This window comes from Galeopterus variegatus, unplaced genomic scaffold, assembly GCF_000696425.1.
Source record: "Galeopterus variegatus unplaced genomic scaffold, G_variegatus-3.0.2 Scaffold1167, whole genome shotgun sequence".
Taxonomy (NCBI): domain Eukaryota; kingdom Metazoa; phylum Chordata; class Mammalia; order Dermoptera; family Cynocephalidae; genus Galeopterus; species Galeopterus variegatus.
In genome coordinates this window covers 339447-365417 of record NW_007727278.1, presented here as the reverse complement: position 1 = coordinate 365417, position 25971 = coordinate 339447, and the positions used below count along the sequence as shown (strand labels likewise).

General features: G+C 40.0%; 1 protein-coding gene across 1 annotated transcript; it reads left to right on the top strand.

Moving 5' to 3' along the window:
- The first annotated feature begins 6688 nt into the window (after window positions 1-6688).
- ENTPD4 (ectonucleoside triphosphate diphosphohydrolase 4) lies at window positions 6689-24390 on the top strand. The gene is made up of 11 exons (XM_008575285.1): window positions 6689-6854; window positions 8073-8270; window positions 9147-9352; window positions 11430-11540; window positions 13250-13309; window positions 13592-13722; window positions 15574-15740; window positions 18357-18681; window positions 20605-20690; window positions 21654-21815; window positions 23013-24390. The coding sequence occupies exons 1-11, from the start codon at window positions 6847-6849 to the stop codon at window positions 23239-23241; spliced, it is 1683 nt and encodes a 560-aa protein (XP_008573507.1). The 5' UTR covers window positions 6689-6846; the 3' UTR covers window positions 23242-24390.
- Window positions 24391-25971: the final 1581 nt, after the last annotated feature.

Here is a 25971-nt window from a genome sequence, read left to right as displayed (position 1 = left end):
CGTCCCCGCCGCCTGGGCCGCGCGGCAGGTGCCCCCCACTCCGGCCCCAGGCGCGAGCAGCCGCGGGCCGCGCTGGACTTTTTCTCCCTCGCACGCAGTGTGGGCAGAACCCGGGACACGGGATGCTGCACCTGGACCCGGGGCCTGCCTGCCGCTTTAGGTCGTGACATTGACACGTTCAGCATCGTTTCTGCTTTGCCTTGCTCTGCTCACTTTCGTGTTAGGTTTCTCCTTGGAAAAATGGAGCTGATTGGGCGCAGTGTTTGTCAACTTGAGTGATGCGTGGACTCCTGTTAAAAGGACAGGTCTCTCATTCTCTAGAATATGTCCCAGAGCCGGCAGGTGTCCCCAGACCCTGGTTAGCTGAACACTGGTGCAGAGCATTTTTAAGGAACGTTTATCACTAAGGAAACAAAAGAGATACTTTATAATTCAAGAACTTCCATGCTAAATAAACTAAAGGTTACAAAAGAGCCTGAATTAGAGACTCAAATCCCAGCTTAATTTCACATCGCAGTCTTTGTGTTCTGCTTTGTATGATGAAAATTCCTAAATGTCTTGCCTTGGAGAGGCCTGAAAGAATCATATACTTTGTGTTATATTTGATATTATCTTGTCTTTGTTATCAGGTTTGTTCGTTCTATATGGCACATTAGCAGAATTATAAAATGGAGCACTAATTTGTGTAAATAGTTTAATTGTTTTTTTCTCTGTTTACCTTCACATAAATATATAATCTGTATTTGTTGCATATTGAATCCATGGCTTACGTCCTTCTAGCCCTAGAAGGAAATGTATGATCTCGGCCCCTGTGTATATAGTCTAGGAAGAAGAGATAAAAATGAAAGTTGATCTAACGATTTATATTCTCTACATATTTATTCAGCATGTTTATTTAAAATAGACTACACATGAATAGAGGAGATTCAGAGTGTGGGAAAACCTTAGGAAATATAACAAGTTAACTCTTGACAAATATTGATCTGTGATTTGAAAGAAGTGGAATATTGAGAGCAGGACACATGAGGGTACTTTAGAAAGTTTGTGGAAAAATAAAATTAAAAGATAATATGAGTCTTTCCTCGAGCTTTTAGGAGGAAGTGGCATCATTAAAGGCCAGAAGCAAGCCTGACAGCAACTTGGGAGAGGAGAGACCCACCTCATAGAACAGAGAGATGTTATCTCGGACTGATGAGAGAACAGGTTGGTGAAATGGGACCACTTGATGGATGGAAGGTTTCAGGTACCACACAGGGAAGTTGGTGTTGATCTGTAGGCTTCCAGAAGTTTCTTGAGCTGGTCATATTTTGAAGGCAGTATTTTAAAAAGAGGTGTTTACAAAGAGTGGTGTTCACAGTGTAGGCAGAAGGTGGGTGACCCGCCAAGAGATCTGTCTTGAAGTGCTGATGTCTGCTGTGGTCGTCTTAGATGAATGGAATATTTGAGGAAGAGTTGAAAGGGCTCGATGAATGATAGAGTATGTTGACAAAAGAAGTAGTCATCAAAGCTGAGAACCAGGTCATCTCATTGGTGCTGATACACTTCTTAGACCTGGAAAATTTTACAGGTGATACTAGTTTTCAGCAAAAGATTGTGACTCCAGACATGGGCTAATTGAGTTTGCCCTGACAGGGCTTCAGCAAGCTTGGGATGTGGAACTGGAACGTGAGGAAAGAAGAAAGTGACCAGAAAAAGACCATTTAAAAATGGGGACCAGAATTTTGCAAATGAAGAGGTTGTTTAGTACTCGATACTGAAAAATAAAGGTAAAATTTTTAAAGTAAATATTGCCAAAAAGATGTATCTTACGTGCAGCTATTGCATTCTTCTTAAAGAATGAATCAAATTGTCATGACTGGTCTTTTGCCACAGCTGCGAGATGTGCCCTGGCAGCCTTCCCTTCACGCTCAGGACAGTTATTTCTTACAAAACTCTGCTGAAGTGCTGGAGAGCATCTTTAGTTTTTCCAGGTCCTTTTGTAATCCTTTGATTTCAGATTACTCTTTTTTGTAGCAGCTTCATGTCGTCTGGTCTTTTCTTATTTAGAGGTCTAGCTCTTCCAGAGCCAGACTGTCTGCGACTTTATTTGCATGTGATTCGAGAGTTCCATAATGTCTATTCCACTGCATCCTGCATTCTTCTCCTGAGGAGCCATTTACCTTTAAGGCTGACCTGCATTATTTTTACTGTTGTCCTTAGGATTGTCTGTGAGAGACTGACAAAGACATGGGCCCATGACCACATGGACTCCACTTCACTAAACAATGTTCAGCTAAGGAGGGCCCCACTAGCTGAAGTCACAAGGGTTGCTGCGTCTCTCTGGTGATGGGTCCAACACAATTTAAGCCTTTTTAAAACGTGGCAGTTTTATGTAGTATTACTGAGAGTTTGCCTCTTAAAGCTCTGATAGCAAGATTCTTAGCTGCAGGGAAAATTGGAGTTTACATTTCAATATCAAATTACCATATTGTTGGCTGCTAGGCAGTAATGGGCCATACTCTTTATACTCTCAATAAAAGTAATCACGTAAGCAAATTATAAATTGTCCTATTTACTCTCTGCCTTTAAACACAAATTTTGTAACTTAAATAACATCGATTTATCCTTTTGGTCAAAACCTCATATATCTCAAAAAAAAGTCCCAAGACAAACATCAGCTGAAATAAAGTTTCCTAAGTATACTGTGATAGTTCTAATGGTACATCTCCTTGGAAGTGTATTCTCCTTTCTTACCCCCATCCAATCTACTTTCCACCTCCAGGAATCTTTCTCTGTTAAAGCTAGCTTCACTGTGCTCTCCTCTGACCTCTTTTAGCAAGCATCCATGTAATTTAACATTGCCTTTGGTTCATCTTTTGGTAATTTCCTGTATATTAGTATTGGAAATTTGGGTTTGTAATTCCTTCTCATACCATCCTCAGTATGGATCATTGAGTCATTAAAGACCTTTCTTACCCAAGGACCAGTTTGCCTTTAACCATGATTTTAAGCTGTTACCTGAAACTTTTCTTTTGGTTCTTAGTTCAGCTATCACATAACTATCATGGATTTTTTTAAATGTTCAGGTTGGAATTCCTATGTCATGAGTTTTTAAGACAGGCTTTCTCAACTTATCCAGAAGAGGATTTGATGCTGGAAATAAGATATCATCAGTCAAAGGGAGCTCGTTAAAAACACTTCTGTTGTTTCTTCTGATAATAAAATTAATCTATACGCTTTGAAAAAGATAGGCAAGCCTAGGGAAGAAAATAAAGACCCGTTATCTCACTATTCAAATAACTAACCATTGTTAACATTTTGGTTTCTCTCCTGCCATTTTTCCCCCTATGCATGATAAAATTTTTTCACTTAATATATCATGAACATCTTTCCGTGTCAGTAAATATAATCTACATCATCACCTTTAATAGTAACATTGTATTCCGTTGAAAAAAAATACCCTGTTTAATTTTACCCACCCCCGTAGTGGACATTAGTAACAGTGTTTTGCTATTATGCTCAGTATTATGATGAACATCCTATATAAATTTCAGTGAATTTACCCTATTGTTCCCTAAGGGTGAGTTTCTGGAAGTGTGGTAGGTAGAGCAGAGGGTAAACACATATGAAACATTCATGTATGTTACCCAGAGGCCCCCCAGATGATGGTTAGTACCTTTTCAGCTTCTCACCAACAGCATTGGAGTACCCTTTTAGTCCCCAACACTGTTAGTAAAGCATTGTCAGACTTTAATCTCTGCCAATTTGGTAGTTATCAAGTCTTGTTTTTATTTCTGTTTCTCTGAATACTGATGAAGTTACATTTTACCAGCCATTTATATTTCTTATTTTGTTAATTTCCAATTATCCTTGCCCATTTTTTTTTGTTACCCGTTTTTCTATTCCAGTGTTTCTCTTATTTCTAAGAACTTTTTATATGTAAAGGATATTTACTTTTTGTTGTGAGTTTTACATGTACATTTCCCAAGCTGTGTGTATTTGCAGAGGGATTTTTTTTAAGCACGCAGAATTTTTTATTTATTTTTTATTTATGTTTTCTTTTGTGTGTGTGTTTATTCCTTTTTTTTTTTTAACACACAGAAGTTTTAAATTCATGTGTAGACATTTTCTTTAGCTTATGATTTGAGACATTGATATTACTTGTGGAGAAAAACAACCTTACTCATTCTGAGATTATGTAAGTATTTACCTACATTTTCATCTTACCTTTTAATGGATATTTTTAATATTTAATAAGCCATTGGAATACAAGGTGCAATGTAGTAATCTCACCATATTCAAATGCTAAAAGGTAGCTATTTTATAAAAACACATTAAAATTCATTTAAACACCTAGTTAATGGACATACTTTTTAACACTTGTGTAAACTTTTAAATCACAAATGGTTGTCCTAAATTTTGGGTACATGGTACAGTGTGGACACCATATTAAAATCTGAACTAATTAAAGTAATTTTCCCCTTTTGTCAGGCAGGCATTTTACTCTGTAATATCTTTGTGTGTGTGTTTTTTACCTTCTCTGTCAGATTATAAATTCTTTAAGGGCCATGTTCATATCTGATTTATCTTTGTATCTCCTGTTTCCATCCGTTTGTATAACTAACAGTGGTGCTCATCACCAGTGTGACAGGCACCGGTCACTGGGAAAATAGAAAAAGAAGACACTGTCCCTGCCCTTGTGGGGCTCGCCATGTAATAGGAAAGTTAACCACAAGTGTAATACTGCAGTCCACTGCAGTGATGAGTAAACTCTGGCGACATGAGGCTTAGGGAATTTCTCACAGAGGGATCATGCTGATTTGTGTCATGAGGTATGCACAGGAATGCCAAGTGATGGACCCAAGAGAGAGATTCATTCTATCGTTGCAGAGGAATGCGAAGCATTTCAGAGCTCTGCAGCTTGTGTTAGTATGGCTGGAGTGTAGAGTACATTTAGAGATCTGTCAGGGGATTAGACTAGAAGGATAGACGGGGACCAGATCAGTGCTGTCCACAGAACTTTCTGCAGTAATGACAGTGTTATGTATCTGCGCTGGCTAATGCAGAAGCTCCACATGGCTGTTGAACACTTGGAACGTAGCCAGTGCAACTGAGCATCTGCATTTTTAATTTCATTTAATTTTAGGTACTTTAAATAGTCACACATGGCAAGTGGCTACCATATTGAACAGTGCTGGACTACCATGTTTAAAGACTGTTAGGGACGCCAGTGTGGCTGGAACAGAGTGAAGGGGGAGAGTAGATGATGAGGTCGGAGCTGTAACAGGTGGCCAGGAGCTGTAACAGGTGGCCAGAACCTGTAGGACTTTGTAGGTCAGAGTGTAGGCCTTTGGTGTTAAGTGTGATGGGAGCCTGGCTGGAACAGAGTGAAGGGGGAGAGTAGATGATGAGGTCGGAGCTGTAACAGGTGGCCAGAACCTGTAGGACTTTGTAGGTCAGAGTGTAGGCCTTTGGTGTTAAGTGTGATGGGAGCTGCTGAAAGATTTTGAGTGCAGGAGTAATGTAATCAGGGTCCTGAGCAGGGAGGGTGTGGATATCAGCTTCAGAAGAAGAATCTGTGCCTGAGGGTATTGATAGAGCACTGGAGAGCCACTGGGTTGAGACTGCAGGTGGAAAACCAGTTAGGTTGCTGTTTTGCCGGAGTAGGCAAGACTTAAAACCTGACTTCAGGCAAAGGTGGTCAAGAAAACAGACAGATTTTAGATAAAATGATGTTAAAGAAATAGAAGAAATCCATAGGAAATTGGATTTGGGAGATGAAAGGGAGGGATCAGTTTCTGATTTGAGCAGCTTGGTGGAGTCAGGATTGGGACTGCGGGGGGGCAGAGCAGGCTGGGAGAAAAGGGGGTGAGGATTGCAGTTCAGGAGTTCAGTTGTAGAAATGTTTTTCATGGTCCTGTTCATGGAGATATTCACGGGCAGCTAAAGGTGCATGTTGTAGCTCAGAAGAGAAGCCTGAGGTAGAGAGAGAAGCTTTTGAGTTATCTGATAACGGAAACAGGAATGAGGCTGACCAGTTAGAAGAGAATGGACAGAGAGATCCCTTGGGAGCACAAGAGCAGACAGGGTTGGCAGAGAACAATGGACTTGAAGGTCCTGAGCAGGAGTTGTCCAAGAGATAGTAAGCAGACTAGAGGAGACAGCCGTCTGGAGAGGCCTGAAGAGGAAAAGCAGTGCCCTGAAACCCAGAAAAGAGAGACACATCCATCCTTGGCTCTGGAACATGGGAGGAGACCCTGGCTGTAGGCCCCTGTCTTCCCTGTGATTTGAGGTTGGAGATTAGAGGAGGGGCAGTAATGGGGAAAGGGACACAGGACTGACTAGGGATATAGTACCTTGCATGGTACTTTGCACATGAAGGGTAAGTCTCATATTTACCAGATCAATGGATATGTTGGTTTCCCATTCAATCACCTGCCTACCTCCTGCCTCCACCCCAAGTCTTCCTTGTACCATACAGTATTTAAGTCTTATTGGATGTCCTTATATTTCTGGTTCACTGATGTGCTTTTAGGTAGAGGGCACTAACTGGTGCCAGACTGTTAATCGTCTCTTTTTGATTTGGGCTTCTGTGCCAGCATGAAATTAACTTAGAAGTGTGTCGCTCAGAATAGACCCTTCTAACAGTTTCCCTTGCAAGGATCACGTACCAGGTTATGAGGGGTAGGATTTAAGCACACACTTGATAAAATAAACATAGACATTTTCTTTGATTGTGCTCTCTTTGTGATTTTTCTCACTTCCTGGAACAGGAGGGTTCTAACTCCGTGAGGACCCCAGCTTTGTTTCTGTAAATGTGTGTGAGGGCCGGACTCCCAGAATCTTGCTGGTCGCTGACTTTTCAGTATGGGGAGGTGAGTGATGGGCCTAATCACCGGTACTGTAAAATCTGAGATTTTGATGCCACAAAAACAGGCCTTGAGAGAAAAAAACATCCAAATCCCAAGTGGAAAGCATTGGAAGTTGTGTCGCACTTCTTCTGTTTAGCACCTTTATTCTTCCAGGGCCCAATGGGGCGCCTGTCATGGGAGAGAGTGTCAGGTAGATTCTACAGACAGTTGTGCAGGTTCCAGTCAAAGCTGCACACTGGGATCTGTACGGGGTTATAGAAACACAGGATAACTGTAGCCTCTGAGCTGTGGGGAGGAGGAGGACAAATGCCATGGTGTGGCCCAAGATCCCCCGTGGAGACTAGACACTACAGGTGGAAAATTCTGTTGGGTTAGCAGGATACCTCTGTCTTTCACGAGGTGTTTTATTCTATGAAGTACTCTTCAAAGTGAAGAGCATAGAAATTAACTGTAAAACAATAAAATTTATCCTAAAGTCAGTGCAGTTTTTTTTAAAAGCCTAATAATAGTTCTAGAATGAGCCTCTTATTCCTGCCGTAAACTGAGAAGAAAAGTTCCTGTTTATTTGCAAAAAAATGTCTCATAGGACTATTTCTAAAAACATGGGACATACAAAACTCATTTATTGATTTTGTTATGGGGATGTTGTTAAAGATGTTATTTCTCCCATTACTGAGACGTTAAAGAGAAATTCGCCTTGAATTCAGTGTTAGGAAAATCTTACTCCTCCTGAGCAATTGATATGGTTCTAACCTAGTGGACGGTGTTTTGGCTGCTGGGATACTTAGTGATGTTCGCAGGTCTACCTTACGCCGTGCATTTCTACATACTAAATTTCCCTTTGCTTTCATCATCCTTAAACCTGATTTCATATTGATGTATATATCTATCTTATTGCACTTATTCTTGTAAGCTGTCTTTAATTCTTCTTGGACCAAAGCAGGGTAAAATAAAAATCTGCATAGTATTCTCAAAAAAGGGAGAAAACACAAAGTGTCATAATCAACAGGGCCTAATTCTCATTCATATAATTTTATATTAATGGGTTCTGTAGCAAAATAGAAATGTAAAAGATGTTGGTGTATGGATACCTACAAACAGGGAAATAGGGGTAGCTCAAGTTGAGTAACTTACTATAGGATCAGTTTAGGTGAGGGGAGGCCTCTTTGGAGCAGATGGCTTTAAAATCTGGGGGTTTTTTTTTTTGTTTTGGAATTTCAGGATCGGCATCTCCTGTCTTTTTCCTGCTTCATGGCATTTTAGCATCTCTCCAGTGGGGTGTCCTCGAATTCTGAATACCAATTTGCGCCAAATTATTGTCATTAGTGTCCTGTCTGCTGCTGTTTCTCTTTTATACTTTTCTGTTGTCATAATCCGAAATAAATATGGGCGGCTATCCAGAGACAAGAAATTTCAAAGGTAAGAGATAAAAACATTTGTTTTCTAGATGGAATGCCACACTTTCTGTCTTATTTGGTTCGGGCTGCTACAACAGAATATCATAGACTGGGTGGCTTATAAACAACATAAATGTATTTCTCACAGCTCTGGGGGCTGGGAAGTTCAAGATCAAGGACTCAGCAGGTTTCATGTTGGCGAGGCCTGTTTTCTGTTTCATAGATGGCGCCTTCTCACTGTGTCCTCACATTGGGAAGGGTGAGGGAGCTCGCTGGGGTCTCTGAGGTCTTTGCCCTCATGATTTAATTGCTTCCCAGAGGCCCCTTCCTCCAAATAGCATCACATTGGTGATTAGGTTTTCAACATATGAATTTGGGGTGGACACAAACGTTCAGTGCGTAACATCTCTATTTCATAGCCTCAAGACATTTGGGGCTAGGTTGGAATTTAAGGAGCATGTGACTGTAGGAACTAGATTCTGTACTGAATATAGCATGGCATGAAAAATTTAAACTCTTTGTTAACTGCTGACCACTGAATCCATATCATAAGAGGCCCTGGAAAAATTATTTAGACATAAGCTTCTCCTGTAATGTGTTTTAAACTGATTTTTCAGTTAACGTTGGCAGTTTGGAAATACAATGTTGCATTTTGGAATTTCTGTGAACTTCTGTAAAGGAATAATGAGTGTGTATCTTATTTAGATGATCTTTATCACCATCACTTGTTTTATTTCCTTTTGACTCTTTAATGATTTTAATTGTGAAGAAGTGTTATAGTGTTGCTATTACACAGCTTAGAAATCACTGACTCGGTATTTGTCTTCTGTATTTTCTCTGTTAGGATTAGGATGATATGCTCTGTCTAAATAAAGGCATATGTGTTTTTCTGCACAAGGTACTTGGCACGAGTTACTGACATTGAAGCTACAGACACCAGTAACCCCAACGTGAACTATGGTATTGTTGTGGACTGTGGCAGCAGTGGCTCTCGAATTTTTGTCTACTGCTGGCCAAGGCATAATGGCAATCCTCACGATCTGCTGGATATCAGACAAATGAGGGATAAAAACCGAAAGCCAGTGGTTATGAAAATAAAACCCGGTATGTAAACGAGAACTGTGTGGCTGGTAACCAGGTTCTGTGCTCTTGATCTCAGTGGTGTCTCTCCTGCCTTTCCCTTTCTCTTCACACTGTCACCACCCACTTCAAAGCTCACGTGAGGACTTAATGGGGCTCTCTGTTTCACTTTCTTTTCCCTTTTTGGTCCATTTTGCATAGGGTGACTAACACCTTGATAAAACATCCAAAACCCATATCTTTTTGTTTTCTGTAGCATTTGTCACATGCCTTACTCTTGGTGTCTACTCAGATGTTTGCTAGTTGACATTAATTGTGGAAGGGATTTTCCTATTTGGTAGCCATTGGTCTCTATCCTTAATGACAAGGTAATTTCAGATAACTCATAAAAATCTATATTCTGATATCTTGGTATATATTTGTCATTTTTTTCTTTATTTTGTTATGGTTGTCATTTTTAAAAATTGCTGCCCAAATATATTTCTGATTATCTAGATTATTTAATGAGGGTGACCATAATTATGTCCAGTTTTTAAAGATTTGGTATATATTTGTCATTTTTTTCTTTATTTTGTTATGGTTGTCATTTTTAAAAATTGCTGTCCAAATATATTTCTGATTATCTAGATTATTTAATGAGGGTGACCATAATTATGTCCAGTTTTTAAAGATAAATAAATAAATAAATAAATAAAAAAGAATAAAGATATTACAATGTCTAAGCCAGTGTGATATGTAAAAATTGAAATTTGGCTTCAATATTAGATTATTTAAATCAGTGATTTTCAGCCTTTTTCTGTGTCATCATCACCATTTCCATGGACAGCTTCTGTCGGGAGCATTAGGAATGGAAGATATTAGGAGTACCTTGAAACAAGCTTTTGATGTCTTGATAGTTGATAATCACTGATTTCAAACAGTGACCATAGATCTTATTAGAGATACAGTGTTTATTTCATTTTACCAATGTACTGATTAGTAAAATATTAAATCCAAACAATCTAAGGAATTTATCTTTTAAAATATTAGAGAATATTGGTAAATAATTATCCTAGCTCATTATCCCCTATTTCAGAAATATAAGTAAAAAGTATATTTAGTTTAGCATGATAAAATACATGTCCTCATAAAACAGTTTCTTACTACATAGAATGTAGACCCCTTGAGTCCTGTTCATTCTTCGCTGAGTAATTCAGACCCCCTTCAGGCAACACTCAACAAGTTGATCATTCTTTGATGTTTGGGCAGCTGGGTACCAGCATATTACTCAGAAAATTAAAAATCTCTACCTCATTTTTTAGGTTAAAGAGAGCGAAGCTAATCTGTCTATAAATAAGCATTATTCTGATATCAGAATACATTTCCATGAACGAAGATTAACTTTTCTCAAAGTCTTAATTTTTAGTTTTCTATTTTCCCACCCCTTAAGTTTTTATGTATGCCTAATCTACAAACATTTTCAGAGTTAAAGTAATATTGATCAAATACAAAAATCACTGAAGGCTAAGAAATAAAACTCTATAAAGCACTTTGCATTTCTTCTAGCTTCATATACCATGTTCTATCAGTGATTAAGTTGGTCTCATGGAGTAAGATGAGGCCTTTCATGTCTTGGAGTTGTCCTTTTAGAACAAAGGATCAGCTACAACATCATTCCAGGGTACATACCAGAATCTCATTAAAATCAGGCTTAACATGGTTCTTTCCCTTACTCTATGTGGAGAGTTTGAAATGGAAATCAAAATACCTTTTTATAGCACTTCTCTGTGCTGACACATGGAACCCCATTTATAGCACATTTCAAGGCTCTAGAAATTTCCTTAAAGATTCTGGCTAGTTTGGGGCTTGGTGTCCATTGTTTTTTTTGTTTTTGTTTTTGTTTTTGATGTTTTTTTTTTTTGGCAGCTGGCCAGTATCAGGGAATCTGAACCTTGGTGTTATCAACACCACACTCTAAGAAGCTGAGCTAGCTGGCCAGCCCTGCTTTAGTTTTTAAATTAATAATTTCATATAAGATATACCAGAGCGATGTGTTTATTTATTTATTTAGGAAAAAAAAAATTCATGATGTGATATTTTGATATGTAAACTTTTGGATTGCCTTACAGCCAGCAGAAAGCCATTCTGGAAGACCTTCTGACTGATGTCCCCGTGCACTTTGATTTTCTGTTTTCTGACTCTCACGCAGAAGTAATTTCAGGGAAGCAAGAAGGTTGGTATATTGGTCTTCAACTTAAAATTTGGGGAACTGTTCCTTTAAATCCTTCCTATTTTCCCCGTTGTATACTTTATTAAATTACTCTTAATATCTTAAAATTTGGGAAATGATAGCATTGAAATATTATAATTTTTAAATGAACTAAATTAGTTTTTTATGACTGATCTTTTTTTTTATTATTTTATTTTATTTTATTTTTCTGACCTGTAAGAGGATCACAACCCTCGGCATGGTGTTATCTGCACCATGCTCAGCCAGTGAGTGCACTGGCCATCCGTATATAGGATCCGAACTCGCGGCCTCGGCGCTACCAGCGCCACACTCTCCCAAGTGAGCCACAGAGCCGGCCATATGACTGATCTTTATTACCCAATCATTAAGCCATTAAAAAATAACTCAGTTTGTCTTCACCACATTTAGGGAACGTATTTTGAACTCATTTTGATAGAAAACTGTGTGTTCCCTGCTTAAATTATATGGCTTTCTGAGATGATAATAATTATCAAGCTATTGGAAACTTCTGATTTGCTCAGTAGAAGGAAATTCTTCCTGACTATGATACACTGAGGGAATATTAGTTCTATTTTCAAACAAACGATTCTACTTGAGAATGAAATTGCAGGTCAGTGAAATTATTTGGGGAAAAGCTTGCTAGAAATGGAGACCAAAGTATTTATTTCACAATTGTCTGTCATTTCAGCACATACTTCCCATGTGAAGGGCACTGTAGAGAACACAAAATCAGGTGAAATTCAGATATTTCCACTGAGCTTCTTATAGACAAGTGAGGTACTCATTGAGCTGCTATATGAGGTAGTTTTAGGTGCCAGAGGAAGATAAGGAAAAAATATCATAGGAATTTGAAAGAGGGAGCCTTTTTTTTTTCTTTTGCACTAGGGCCATCATAGAGAAAGTGACACTTGCACGGTGGCTCAAGGGATAGTGGGAAATAAAGCATACCGGCCAGAGTAAGGGAGGGGCTCTCAGGGAGGCATAGGCAGCAGATTCGAGGCAGAAGAAATGATTTGAGTCAGTATGGGTTGGAGAGGATGCACCAGACTGAACAACAGAAATGTTTAGCTTTACTGGACTGCAACCCTCTGGAAAGGTGGCGGTGGTAACAGTTGGACTGGTCTTCAAGTGTCGGTGCAGGGTTTGCATCTCCTTCTGCAGATCAGCCCAGTGGCAGAGGACAGAGTGGGGGCAGGAGGATCCAGTAGATGGGCTCTCACTGCCTCTCTCAGTAACAGCTTAGATCAAGGTGGCCGTGGAAATGGCTAGAGATTGGGTATAGGAAATGTAAAAATAGAATCAAACTTGGCAACTGAGTGAACACGAAGGATAAAGGAAAAAGAGTAGGAGATACCTTGAATGTTTAAAACCTTGCATCTGATGTTTAAGTTCAAAAGATAAACAGTCCAGCATTTTGAAATAACTCATACCTTTCAAAGAAAAACCAGCACCTGGGGAATTATATTTTCAACCTATGTAAATGATATAAAATCATAAATATTAAAGTTAAGAGTTCTTGGGAAACCTTTAGGAAAAGATCACTACATCACTAGAGATGTGTTGTTTCACATGGTGTTTTCGCAGGTTGTCAGGGAGTAAAATAAATGAGATGTTTGCACAGACTAAATTGAGAAGAGTTACATGAAATGTTTTAAAACTTTATTTTTCTTCACCCTGTGAAATGTCTATAGGTGTGTATGCGTGGATCGGCATTAATTTTGTCCTTGGACGATTTGAGCATATTGAAGATGGTAAGTGTCATGTTTCCAACTAATGTGTGTAACTGGAAATGATGGTTTTTCTATTGAATCCAGAGGCTGAGAAAGGAGCTAAGTTTTGTGCCACTGCCAAGTGTGTAGGATAGAGCGGGAGGAGCTGCTGTTGAGCACACTTACACTTGGTTTTAGTCGGGAGGAGTAGACTGCGTTTGCCTAAATATGCTTGAAGTGTACCGTGGAAACAAGATGACTCTTCAGAATGTCCCAGTTCTCTGGGTCTGTTCCGTTCCACTGAACATTTCTTGTTCTTTCCAGACGATGAGGCAGTCGTGGAAGTTAACATTCCTGGCAGTGAAAGCAGTGAAGCCATTATTCGTAAAAGAACGGCGGGTATTCTCGACATGGGAGGCGTGTCCACTCAGATAGCGTATGAAGTCCCCAAAACTGTAAGCTTTGCCTCCTCACAGCAGGTCATTATCTGTACAGATTTCCTTCCGTTTGCTTTCTTTTCATTTAACATGTTTCCATCCGTTTTTGTTTTGTTTTCTGAGTCTGAACACACCTTTACTGTGCTTGCTGAGAGGTACCACCTTCTCAACCCAGGAGAAAGGAGACAGGAGGGACAAGGCAGACCTCGGCTAAGCTGCTTGTGTTTGTTCATTGAAATCAGCTGGTTTGTTTTCTGAACTTAGGGTTTTTCTTTGGTATATACATCAGTCACATGCTCGAGTTTCTGTTTTCATTTTCTCTTTGGTCACTTCTTTTCTCAACAGGTTTTTAAAAAGTAATATAATAGCATCAGATTTCTTAAGTTATGATTGGGGAAATGTTTTTTTTAATGGCTCAGACAGTTTTTGAATTTTCTGGAAAGAATCGATGTTTGTATCCACTACTTCCGCATTCCTGAATTTGTGGTTCATTCTGTCTTTTCCCCATCACCTACAGAGCTCTCAGTCACTGCCTGTGAGCTTCCTAGTAGGTGGGGAGCCTTGCATAAAGAACATCAGGATGGTTTCCAGATATATTCCTGAATTGCTACCTGTTTTTTTTTTTTACAGGTTGAGCATCCCTAATCCAAAAATCCAAAATGCTCCAACATCTGAAATGTTTAGAGTACCAACATGATGCTCAAAGCTCATGCTCAAAGGAAGTGCTCATTGAAGCATTTCTGATTTGGATTTTCAAATTAGAGATGTTCCACTAGTATGTATATGGAAGTAATCTAAAATCTGAAATCCAAAACACTTCTGGTCCCAGGCATTTTGGATAAGGATTACTCAACTTGTACTCTTATTTCTGTTCAGCTGTGAATTAACAACAAAGCCTGGTTTCCTACATTTTCGTCCAGAAGGTGGGGGGGCAGCACACTGTGCTGGTGAAGAGGGAGACCGTGGAACTGGACGAGCCTAGGCTGCCTCATGATCCTGTTCCACAGTAGTTATGTGACCTTACACAGGTCATGTAGCTTCTTTGAGCTGGTTTCTTCATCTATAAATTAGAAAAGAAGTACCTACAAAAAAAGTAGGGTTATTTTAAGGTTTACGTGAGATAATGCATATGATGAATCTAGTGCACTGCCAGGTACCTCAACTGTGCTCAGTAAATGTTATTGACATCTTTATTAAGCTCCTTGGAAAAATGCTTTGTAAATTCAAGTATTCTGACTTGTGTTTTCTAGTTTCCATTCAGACTGCCTCTAGAAGCTACTACTACTGTCTTTGTAAAAATTCTTCCCTCTCTCCCCAAAATAAAGTAAAAAATACATATAAAAGGAGTTTGTGAAAAATACTGAAAAATCAAGATTAAAAATTTCCCAGAGACTCATCTTCCCAAAAAACCATTGTTAGCATTTTGGTGAATTTCTTTTAACAATGCATGAGCACGTTCCTTCATAAACTATTGTTCACTGTAATCAACTTCACCTTACTTTGATGTTGTATTATTTAGATGACATTCAGTTTTTTCTGTCATAGAATTGCAAAGGACATCTTTGTGTATAGAGACTTTTCTATGTTTATTTCCACACATAGAATTCTATAAATAGATTTACTAGGTCAGAGGGTATGACCTATATTGCTAACTTCCTTTTTGAAAAAAAGTCATAACAATATCATAAATGTGCCACCCATCTGAAATTTCCTAAGTCAGAATTGTCATATTGAATTATGTTTAGAAGGATCTTTGGGAAACACAAAAGCAGGAATTTTTGGCCCTCTTAGATGAGACTCATTTTAAACTGTTGAACAGGAGGTTAAAGTTGCTTAAAATATTAAAGTTTGTTATTCTTATGTCTACAGGAGGAAGTAGCTAAAAATTTGTTAGCTGAGTTTAACTTGGGGTGTGATGCGCACCAAACTGAGCATGTGTATCGAGTCTACGTGGCCACATTCCTTGGGTTTGGTGGCAATGCTGCCCGACAGAGATATGAAGATAGAATATTTGCCAACACAGTTCAAAAGAACAGGTAAAGTGCCTTCCACTACTCAGCAGTCATTTGCAAACCTAGGTCTCTTCTAATAAACAACAGGTCCAAACAAAGCAGGAGGGCTTAAGCAGCAAAAGTGTGTTGGCACCATTAGCTTGTTAGCTTTTTACTCCCCCATCAGTTGAGTATGGAGAAGGAACCAGAGGACGTCAGGGTCCTGCCTCCAGCCCTCTATCCTACTCCGAAGGTGGCTCACACGCCCTCTCCTTCAGACCGACCCCTCACCTGATGGATTAGGAATTTCACCAACAGGCTGTAGAACAATCTACAGCCCTGGGTAATGCAGGTCACAATTGCAGACTCCTAGAGAAGCTCAGCTCTGGGGGGCACTGCTGGTGTCTTGGAGGCCTGCAGCTAGTATGCACACTTGTCATCATGAGAAGGTGGAAATGTGTGATATTCTGGAGACTCTATGCGTAAGCAGCCTGTGCAGCTATTTAGCAGGTAAGAACCATAGTGAAGGGAGTTACTCAAGAGAAAGAAGATCTGGAAGTCAGAGCTACTGGTTTTTGAACATTTTTAGGAATGAAACTTTTAAAAATGAGCTTGTGTAGAAATCTGGTATAGAAAATATATAAAACAAATAAAAGCTATCAGTTTAAATTTATTTTGTAGGTTTAAGTATATAGCAATTATTTATGTGAAATTAGTTCAGAAGAACAGAAAACCTGGAAGAATAAAAAAATCTGAATTTTGGGTTATATAAGATATGTTAACTACTGTGTTTTATTTATTTGTCTTGGTAACAGAACTTTGAGGGGGAAAAAATCCTAATTCGTGGAGCTAAGCGATAGTATACTTCCTTGATCAATTTAATCTTAAAAACCTGTGAAATCCTTAACATTAAAAAAGACCAAGTTGGAGCTGTTCAGCACCCTATTTACCAGAAATTCATGCATGTAAATAGGAAAAGCAATAAAAACTTTTTCCAGTGTCTGCTCCAAAAGTTAATTGAATAGTTAATTATGAAATTTGTAGTCTCATGTTTTGTTTGCTTTCTTAAATTGGTGTCTAGCACATTTTGATATTATTTTTTATAGTAGTCTTAAGATAGAAATATTTTATAAATGATATTTGAATCATATTTTCCCAGATTCACTGAACACCTTCTTCTGAAACCTTAATCTTTACTGATTGGTTTTAATGTCAAAAAGCTATGTATAATGGACAGGTCAGTGGTACTTCTTAGTTTATATGTAGGCAACTAAAAATAGTAGCATGAGGTATACATTTGACTGCTTTTGGACTTTTATAATAATTGTAATGTTTCTATGTCATGAATTGAGCAGTGCAATTCACGTTTATCTCTTTGGCATTTATGGCAGTAATTGGTTTTTTTAAACTGAGTAAAACATTTTTATGGCAAAGGCCTTAATTTATTACACTCACATGCATTATGAGTATCCCTGATTTAAGGAATACACAACTTGTCAGTTGAGTGGAAAGTAAAAACTTGACTTATCGTCAGAATGATGAACTCTCATACTGAATTCCAGCAGTATTTAGCTTCTAACAGTTAAGCATCCATAAGGCAATTTTATGTTATCGACCACCAACGTCACTTCAGTTTTTGTAAGTTCTTTTCTGTTTCTCATTTGCTTGAAGGTACATGCACACAGTAGGTTGACAGATGTTAATTCCCAGAAAATTCATTGGGGAGTTGTAAGCCTCATGCATTTCAATTAAAGTTAACAGAAAGCATTTCTTTTCTACAGGATTTCTCAGAGCCCGAAGTCCAATAGGAACTTTGCCATCAGCTGTAATTGGGACCAATAGTTGTTTAGTAAAAAATTAAAACATAAATTAGTTGGAACAGAGAATCTTAACAACAGAGTCAAGCGTTAAACATTTTGTTTTAATTTCTATGTTCATTTGCTGTTTTTTTGCTGTGAGCTAAGCTTTCTTAGCCTACATTCATCATTTCTCTGGCGTTCAGTGCACCCCTCGTTGAGATGTCAACTTGCCTTTCTTTAAAGAATACCAAAGATTAAAAGATATTTACAAAGCAGTTTGGTACTGAATTCTTCTATATTTTTATTAATTTTTCCCAATTTTCAAATCTTGCCCACACCTAGTTTGACAACAGTTTTTTATTAACTTGTCTTTATCAGGTTTTTCTAAAGCATCTAACCTGGTTTCCCTGGATCTTTTCACAGTCACATTTTGTTTTTTATTAACTTGTCTTTATCAGGTTTTTCTAAAGCATCTAACCTGGTTTCCCTGGATCAGTTCTTTTCACAGTCACATTTCATTCATCTATAGATAGTTAAAATCACAAGCACTAGTGGCAAAAATGGGGCTGGGAGCAACTCAGCTGCTGGGCACTCAGCTGCTGGGAGGGTCTGGCTGTGCTGCAGGGAATCAGAAGCATCGGGTAATGGGACAGGCTGTTTAGCTGGGCTCTGTTAATGTGTCTGCTGCACACAAATGTGTACCATGAGTCTCCGAGGGTCAAGTGCATATTTTCCTAAATGAATTATCCCACAGCCCCTTTGTGTTCCCTGGAGGATGTTTTGAGAAACACAGGCTTGCAGCCACTTCTCTGAAGCACGGTTTTCTGTAGGACTCGCGATAAAGTTTCTCTCTGTGCTGTAGGCTCCTGGGTAAACAGACCGGTCTGACTCCTGATATGCCGTACCTGGACCCCTGCTTACCCTTAGACATTAAAGATGAAATCCAGCAAAATGGACAGACCATATACCTACGAGGGACTGGAGACTTTGACCTGTGTCGAGAGACTATCCAGCCTTTCATGAATAAAACAAATGAGACACAGACTTCCCTCAATGGGGTCTACCAGCCCCCAATTCACTTCCAGAACAGTGAATTCTATGGCTTTTCTGAATTCTACTACTGCACCGAGGACGTGTTACGAATGGGGGGAGATTACCATGCTGCTAAATTCACTAAAGCTGCAAAGGTAACCTTCAAAGAAACCATCTGCTCCTGCATGCTTCTGAGAGACTGGTGTGGACAGCGACAGGCTGTGTCCTCCCTTCCCATCAGGAGGGAAAGATGGGGTGGGAATCGTGTTCCCTTTGGTTGGGGGAGGGAAACAGTTACAGCAGAAGTGAAAAAGCCACTGTAGGGCCGGCCCGTGGCTCACTCGGGAGAGTGTGGTGCTGATAACACCAAGGCCACGGGTTCGGATCCTATATAGGGATGGCCGGTTAGCTCACTGGGTGAGCGTGGTGCTGACAACACCAAGTCAAGGGTTAAGATCCCCTTACCGGTCATCTTTAGAAAAAAAAAAAAAAAAGCCACTGTAAGCCAACTTCTACTCACTACTCCATGAACTGCTGTGGTCACCATGACCTCCAAATTGCAGTCTTGTGTTACTGTTCTCTGCTGTATCTGACAGTGCTCCTCCCAGCTGCACACTCCTGGCCTCTTGTGCTCCCTGTCTTCTGCCAGTGTCTCCTCGGGCTCTTTCAAGCCTGTTCCCCCCACCACCACCTCTCTTCTACCTTGGTGGTCCAGACTTCCACCCTTGGCCCCCTGACCTTCAGGTTCGTGGATGATCTCATCCATGCTTACGGTTGCTGCTGCTCAAGAAGAGGTTCCAGCCCTGACCCCGCCCAGTTGCCTGCTAGATTTCACAACTCCAAACAAACCCACCATTTTCTCCCCATTCTGCTCCGGTTGTGCTGTCTTGGTTAATGGTGTCACCAACCAACCAGTCCCCCTCCCTGAAACCTCAGAGTTATGACTTCTCCCTGTTGCTCATTCATCTCTCCCTATACGCCCCTGTATCACCAGTCACCACATGTGATATTCTGTCTCACAGGTATCTCTCAAGCCCATCTCTGCTTCCTGTGCTGTCATCGTTGTCCTAGTCCAAGCTCCTGTCTGTCATTTGCGCTACTGCAGGAGCCTCCCAGTTGGTCTTCCTGCATCTAGTGATCTCCATCATTCACCCTTCATGCAGCTTGCTGAGCATCCGAAACACACATCCATCACCTTGCTCTCCTACTGACAACCTTCAGTGGCTTCCTTTTGCTTACAGTATTGATTTCCTGTCCCTTAGCACATCCTCCCCACCTCTGTAGCCTCATCTCCCTACCCAGCTCTTGTATTTTAATCGTATCAAACAGCTGTTAGTTTCCTGCACTCGAGGCAACATCTCATCTGTGTCTCCGTTTGTGGTGTTTCCTCTTCCTACAATGCTCATGCTGCCCCTCTGGCCCCAGGCTGAGTGCTGTTCCCTTGTGTTCCCTAGCGCACACCCAGGCATGTGTCACCACCTCTCTGAACCTCAGTTTCTTCATCCTTTAAATCAAGGTTAGAGTAGGAGGCATGTCGAGTTGAGTATTACATTCAGAAGAAGCATTTGCAGTGTGCTCAGTGGTGTTCCTATTAGGACTCATGTTATTACAGATGACCCCAGGGAGAGGTGGTACCTCTTTCCCTTCTCTTAAAGATAAAGCCTTCCTTAGTCACCATTGTCTTCCCAGTACCTTGTGCTGTGTCTGCCACAAACATAGTACTGAGTTTGAACTAGCTAAGATACCACATCACTCTCCCAAAAGTTTAGCTGTAATGTGCAGTCATGGAGGGAGAAACTAAACAGTTTTCAAGAGGGAGGTTGGTTGTGGCGGTGAAATGCTTTTTCACAAAACCTTTGGCAGAATTTTAAAGAGCAAGCATCACATTTGCTGATCAGTAAGTGCTCACTGAGTGTGTCTGTCTTGCATTCATTTTACACGTATGTAAGTGAAGCTTGTGTATTTCCTAATTGGAAAGGTGTGCTTGTTATGAATGTGAATGCGATGAACCATTTTTAAAAGAAAAAAATGTTTTAATAAGCCTTTACTGATGGTTTTGGGGATGACATTTCTTGCAGGATTATTGCGCAACACAGTGGGCTACCTTGCGGGAACGCTTTGACCGAGGTCTGTACGCCTCTCACGCTGACCTCCACAGGCTTAAGTAAGTAGTGGGCCAGTCAGGCCTGGGTGGGTGTTTCTAAGAAACCAGTAATTCAGAGTCGGACCCTCTGGCTCCCCATAGCCTGGCCCCGATCTACCTTTTTATCCTCCTCAGTCTCTATTCATCTACTCTTGGCTCCTGTCAAACAACACAAGTACTTGTGCCTAGCCATAGTATGATTTTTTGTCCAGTTTTGCTGTTCTTCCCCCTGAAATTCCCCTGTTTGTATCTTTGCTCGTTCACATCCTGCCCAGATATGAAAGCTAGGTCAGATGCTATCCCTCTCCACTCTTCCTCTGTCCACTCCACCAGACTCCATCCCTCTCGCTTCAGGTCTGCAGGATGCTCATCACACCTCTCTGATGTATTTATCATGTTCTGCTTTGTTGTATAGTTATTAGTTGCTGTTTAAAAATCCCCTTTCATTATAGGTCACTTAAGTGCAGTAACTATATCTTATTTATTATTGTATCTTATTACTTTCTTAGCACAGTGCTTTGCAAAAGATAAGACTCTAATAAATACTGAGAGTCATAGAATATCAGAGCTGGAAAGGACTTTCCTACCTTCTCATTTTATAGTAAAGAAACTGAGTTCCAAAGAGGTTGGAATTTGCTCCATATTTAATCAATGAATAAAAGATGGAATGCCTGAGGGAGGAAAATATCTGTCATGGTAACAGATTAAATTATGCCAAAACAGAAAAAAGGAAAATAAATAAATAGATAGATAGATCAAGTTGCACAAGCTAATTGATTTTGACAGGTGAACTGTTTCGTCTGTGGGATATGGGGTAGAAACTAAGCAAATCAACTTGAAATACATACAGTTGGTTTGGCTGCTCAGCAAGCTGGCCAAGGAAGACTTTGCACCAGTGCTGTCATAGAGAAAGGCCATCTCCATGTACGATGCCACTTTGATGAGTTAATCGGCCTGACTTGTGTTTGTGCTTGGCATTTGTAGGTATCAGTGCTTCAAATCTGCCTGGATGTTTGAGGTGTTTCATAGGGGCTTTTCTTTTCCTGTCAACTATAAGAACTTAAAGACCGCCTTGCAAGTTTATGACAAGGAGGTTCAGTGGACCCTGGGAGCAATCCTTTACAGGACCCGCTTTTTACCCTTAAGGTAGGGCTGTGAGATGGGTAATGGAAATCAAAAAAAAGATGCCTTTTTGCTGTCACAGTGCCTCATGGCAACTGTGCTTTGTAGATGTTTGGGGTACTGCTGTTAGAGCTGGCTGTGGACAGAAGCGCGGAGTCAGAGAAGTTTGACTTTGGTCTTCCCCACCTCCCCCAAATACTTCCTCCCTTCCCTTCCTACCTATCCAATAATATGCGGCACTTTTGTGCTGCTGTTCTGTTTTGATTATTCTCAACTGTCTATTCCCACACCCTGTAAAAGGATTAATTCAGGGGTTCTTCACCTTTATGGCCTGTTTTTTAAATGTATAGTATAAATATAGAGGATTACAGAGGAAACTATTATACTGAAATACATTTAGCAAAATAGTACTGAAAACAGATTTGTGATACAGTAATATATGCTATTCTTTGTTAGCCCATTAAATAACAAGATCTGGCAGCAGAACTAATAATTTCTGTAATGTCCGTGTGGTGGTGAGTGTCAGTGCCTCAAAGTATCAGGCACTGACAGCACTGTAATGGGGTGTAAAAGATCTGTGGTATTCATTAGTAACAAAGTCACAGGTCCTGCTAATACTACAATAGTTTGTGGTCTACATTCATGATCAAAGGAAATACTAAATTTCAGTCTGAGATTGGTAAATTAAAGATGTGCATTTTTCCCCTTCTAAGTTTGCTGACCCAGCTGTCAAGTGACCCCAGCTTAAGAACCTTAGTTAATTGGTAAATGAGATACTAGCTCCTGTTTTTCCCATTTAATTGAACATCTCCCAGCAATACTTTTATCTGGGCTAACTGTAAAAATTGTGACTAGTGGTTATTACTGCTCACAAACATGTGGTTTAATTCCACATTGACTTCCATGTATTAGTGAAAACCTCACAGTTGTGAATTTCTCTGATTTTTGGTACCCAAGTTGTAGTGATGGTAACTGTCACGGACTCATAAATACACTTTCACATGTTATCTCATTAATAATTACAAGTACCCTATGTTGGGCCATACTGTCCTCGATTTCAGAGGTAAGGAAATTGAGTCTCAGCAACTGGGGTCACGGTTCCTGTCTGTGGAGCTGGGGGCTACACCAGGTCCGCCTCCGCCACCCTCAGCACCCTGTTTCCGTCCACTCCCTCTCTTACCTGTCCTGTTTGTTTCTGTTGTTCTGTCTCCATGTGGGCAGAGACATCCAGCAGGAGGTGTTCCGGGCCAGTCATGCTCACTGGAGGGGTGTCTCCTTTGTCTACAACCACTACCTGTTCTCCGGCTGCTTCCTGGTGGTCCTGCTGTCCATCCTGCTCTACCTGCTGCGGCTCCGGCGCATTCACCGGCGCACACTGCGGAATGGCTCGGCTGCCACTCTCTGGATGGAGGAAGGCCTTCCGTCCCAGAAGGTGGCTGGTGACTTATGAGCCCGAGTTAGACAGCTCCAGGAAGACTCTCTAAAGGAAAAGCCATTTTTGCCTCAGGGTTTCTCCTCTTTATTCTCCTATGGTTTTGTTTTTACTTTCCTTTTTTGTTCCTTAAAACAAAAACAAAATTCATTGTTTGTAGGCCCTGCTGTCCTAGAAATATTGCATTTAACTGTTTTGAATACAGCTTTAAATTGTGGAGTAGGAAAAAGGAAATTCACTTGATTTTTGCTGCATAGTATATCTGTCAAAAATTACTAAAATTTTTGGGTGTTCTTTAGGCATGTTAAATTTTAAACTAATGCACTTTGATATTGGAGGGAAGTGGAACAGATGCTTTCTATTAGTGGAGATAGGACTGAAGATTGATACTTTTACAGAATGAAAGAACTTATTGACCAAGATTATAATTCTCTTTTTTCTCTCTCTAGAGAGCTCTAACCTAAAGAGAATGACATTTGATTTTTATTTATTGTTCAGGTCTGTCACTCTGTGTGTTTTCTTTTCAAGTTTAAAAATTCGAAACCATTTATATCCAAAATAGAGAAATATAAGCACCAGAAGGTAACCATTTTTACAATTGATGGTGAAGAGATGTGAAAAATGTGAACTATTGACTAGAGTTTTGTGTACGTGTGTGAAAAATGCTAATGAAACAGGATGAGGAAATGCAGTGCTTTTTCTTTTAAAAACACACACTTCAGGATTTATTGTTTCATTTCATTTTATTTAGAAAATTCCCATTACTGTTATATTTTCCTGACCACAGATTACTTTCTTTATCCCATCTTTCAGCAGCCTTGGAACACTTTGTTTTTGAAAGAATTAGAAAATTCATAGAGTTTCACTGGTTTCAGTTTTATTAGAACTAGAGCTGGTCTCCACTTCTAGGCACTTCAGTAATTCTTAGTAATATGTTTTTGCTTGTTTAATTGTGTTCTGGTTTCTTCCAAATTCGAATTGGTATCTCCCTCTCCCTCTTAATTAAAAGTTGTCTGAACAGTTTTATTTGGGTAATCCCATACATAGCTTGACATGTTCTCTTTATTACTGCTGTAGTTGAGGTGTAGTGGCCAATGCCACTGTAAATCAAAACTAAGGGAAGAGTCTGAATTTAATGCAAGAAATAAACTCACATTTTGAAGAAAACAACTTTGACATTTTAAGCAAAAACCTACCTAAAAAGATTAACTGGCTTGGCATATGTGAGATTGGTGGTTTTTCACTTGTTTAGTTTAGAAGTTTTGGGAATTTTCATAGGTGAAGTTCTTTTTGTACAAGTGTGTGTGTATATGCGCATGTGTGCACACTTGTGCTATTTCCAAATTCCAGAACAGTTAAATTCATGGAGTTGGTAGCAAATTGGTACCAGGAAGTGGGGTTGTTACTATAACAGATACTTGAAAATGTGGAAGCAGCTTTGGAACTGGATAATGGGAAAAGGCTGGAAGAGTTTGTATGAGCAGGCAAGAAGAGGCCTATGTTGCCATAAATGGAGCATTAAGGGTGATTCTGGTGAGGGCTAGGAAGCAAAGAGTAGGAAAAGTTTGAATCTTCTTAGAGATTACTTAAGTGGCTATGACCAGAATGTCGATAGAAATACAAACAGTAAAGGCCATTCTGATGAGGTCTCAGATGGAACTGAGGAACAAGGAGCTAAAGTCATCCTTATTATAAAATAGAAGAACTTGACTGAAATGTGTCCCTGCCTGAGGGCTTTATGGAAGGCAAAATTTAAGAAGGATGATCTAGGATATCTAGTAGAAGAAATAATAAAGCAGCAAAAAAGCATACATGCTGCTGCATGGGCACTTTTAATGACTTACTGTAAAATAAGAGAGGAAAAGGCAAAATTTAAGAAGGATGATCTAGGATATCTAGTAGAAGAAATAATAAAGCAGCAAAAAAAGCATACATGCTGCTGCATGGGCACTTTTAATGACTTACTGTAAAATAAGAGAGGAAAGAGATAATTTAAGAACAGCTTTATAAATAAAAGGGAAGTAGAGTGGAAAGATTTGGAAATTTTGCAGATTGGCCATGTGGTAGAGAATCAAAGAACATTTTCAGCAAAGGAAACCAAAGGGGTGTGACCATGCCACTGGTTGATAAGGAGATTAGTATAGATAGAATGAAGCCAGAGGCTATTCACCAGGACAATGGGAGAAAAAATCTAAAGGTATTCCAGATATCTTTGAGGCTGCTCCTTCCATTACAGGCTCAGAGCTCTAGCAGGGCAGAATGAATTGGGGGATGTGCCTCTGCCCAGGACTGCCTCAGGTTTCTATTCCCTGTTTTCCTGTGCAGCACACCTTAGCACCCTCAGCTGTGGCTTAAGTGGCCCCAGTTGTGGCTCTGTCTGCCACTTAGAAAGAACAAGTCATAAACCTTGGTGGCATATGTGTGCTGGTAATTCTCCAGGCACGCAGAATGCAAGAGCTGTGGGGGCATGGCTCCCTCCACCTATAATTCAAAGGATGTCATAAGCAGCCTGGGGGCCCAGGCAGAGACTGGTGGCAAGGGCAAAGTAGTCAAGCCCGTTCATCTTGAGCAGTGCCTTGGGGAGCCACAGAATCTCACTGTACGGTTTATCAGTCTCTTCAAGGCGCTTCTGCCTGTCTTGGTTGAATTTGTTTGCATCATATGTGCACTTCATGGTCAAAGTCCTTAAGAAAGGAGGCAAGAACCCGGCTCCATAAGGCATTGCTTTTGGCCACTTGAGTGCCACCC

Bases quoted from the DNA above. Each gene is read 5' to 3' on its own strand.
- ENTPD4 (XM_008575285.1), top strand. The intron at 9,353-11,429 runs GTATGTAAACGA...CTTTTGGATTGC, and splicing joins GGTTATGAAAATAAAACCCG to CTTACAGCCAGCAGAAAGCC. The intron at 21,816-23,012 runs GTAGGGCTGTGA...CCATGTGGGCAG, and splicing joins ACCCGCTTTTTACCCTTAAG to AGACATCCAGCAGGAGGTGT.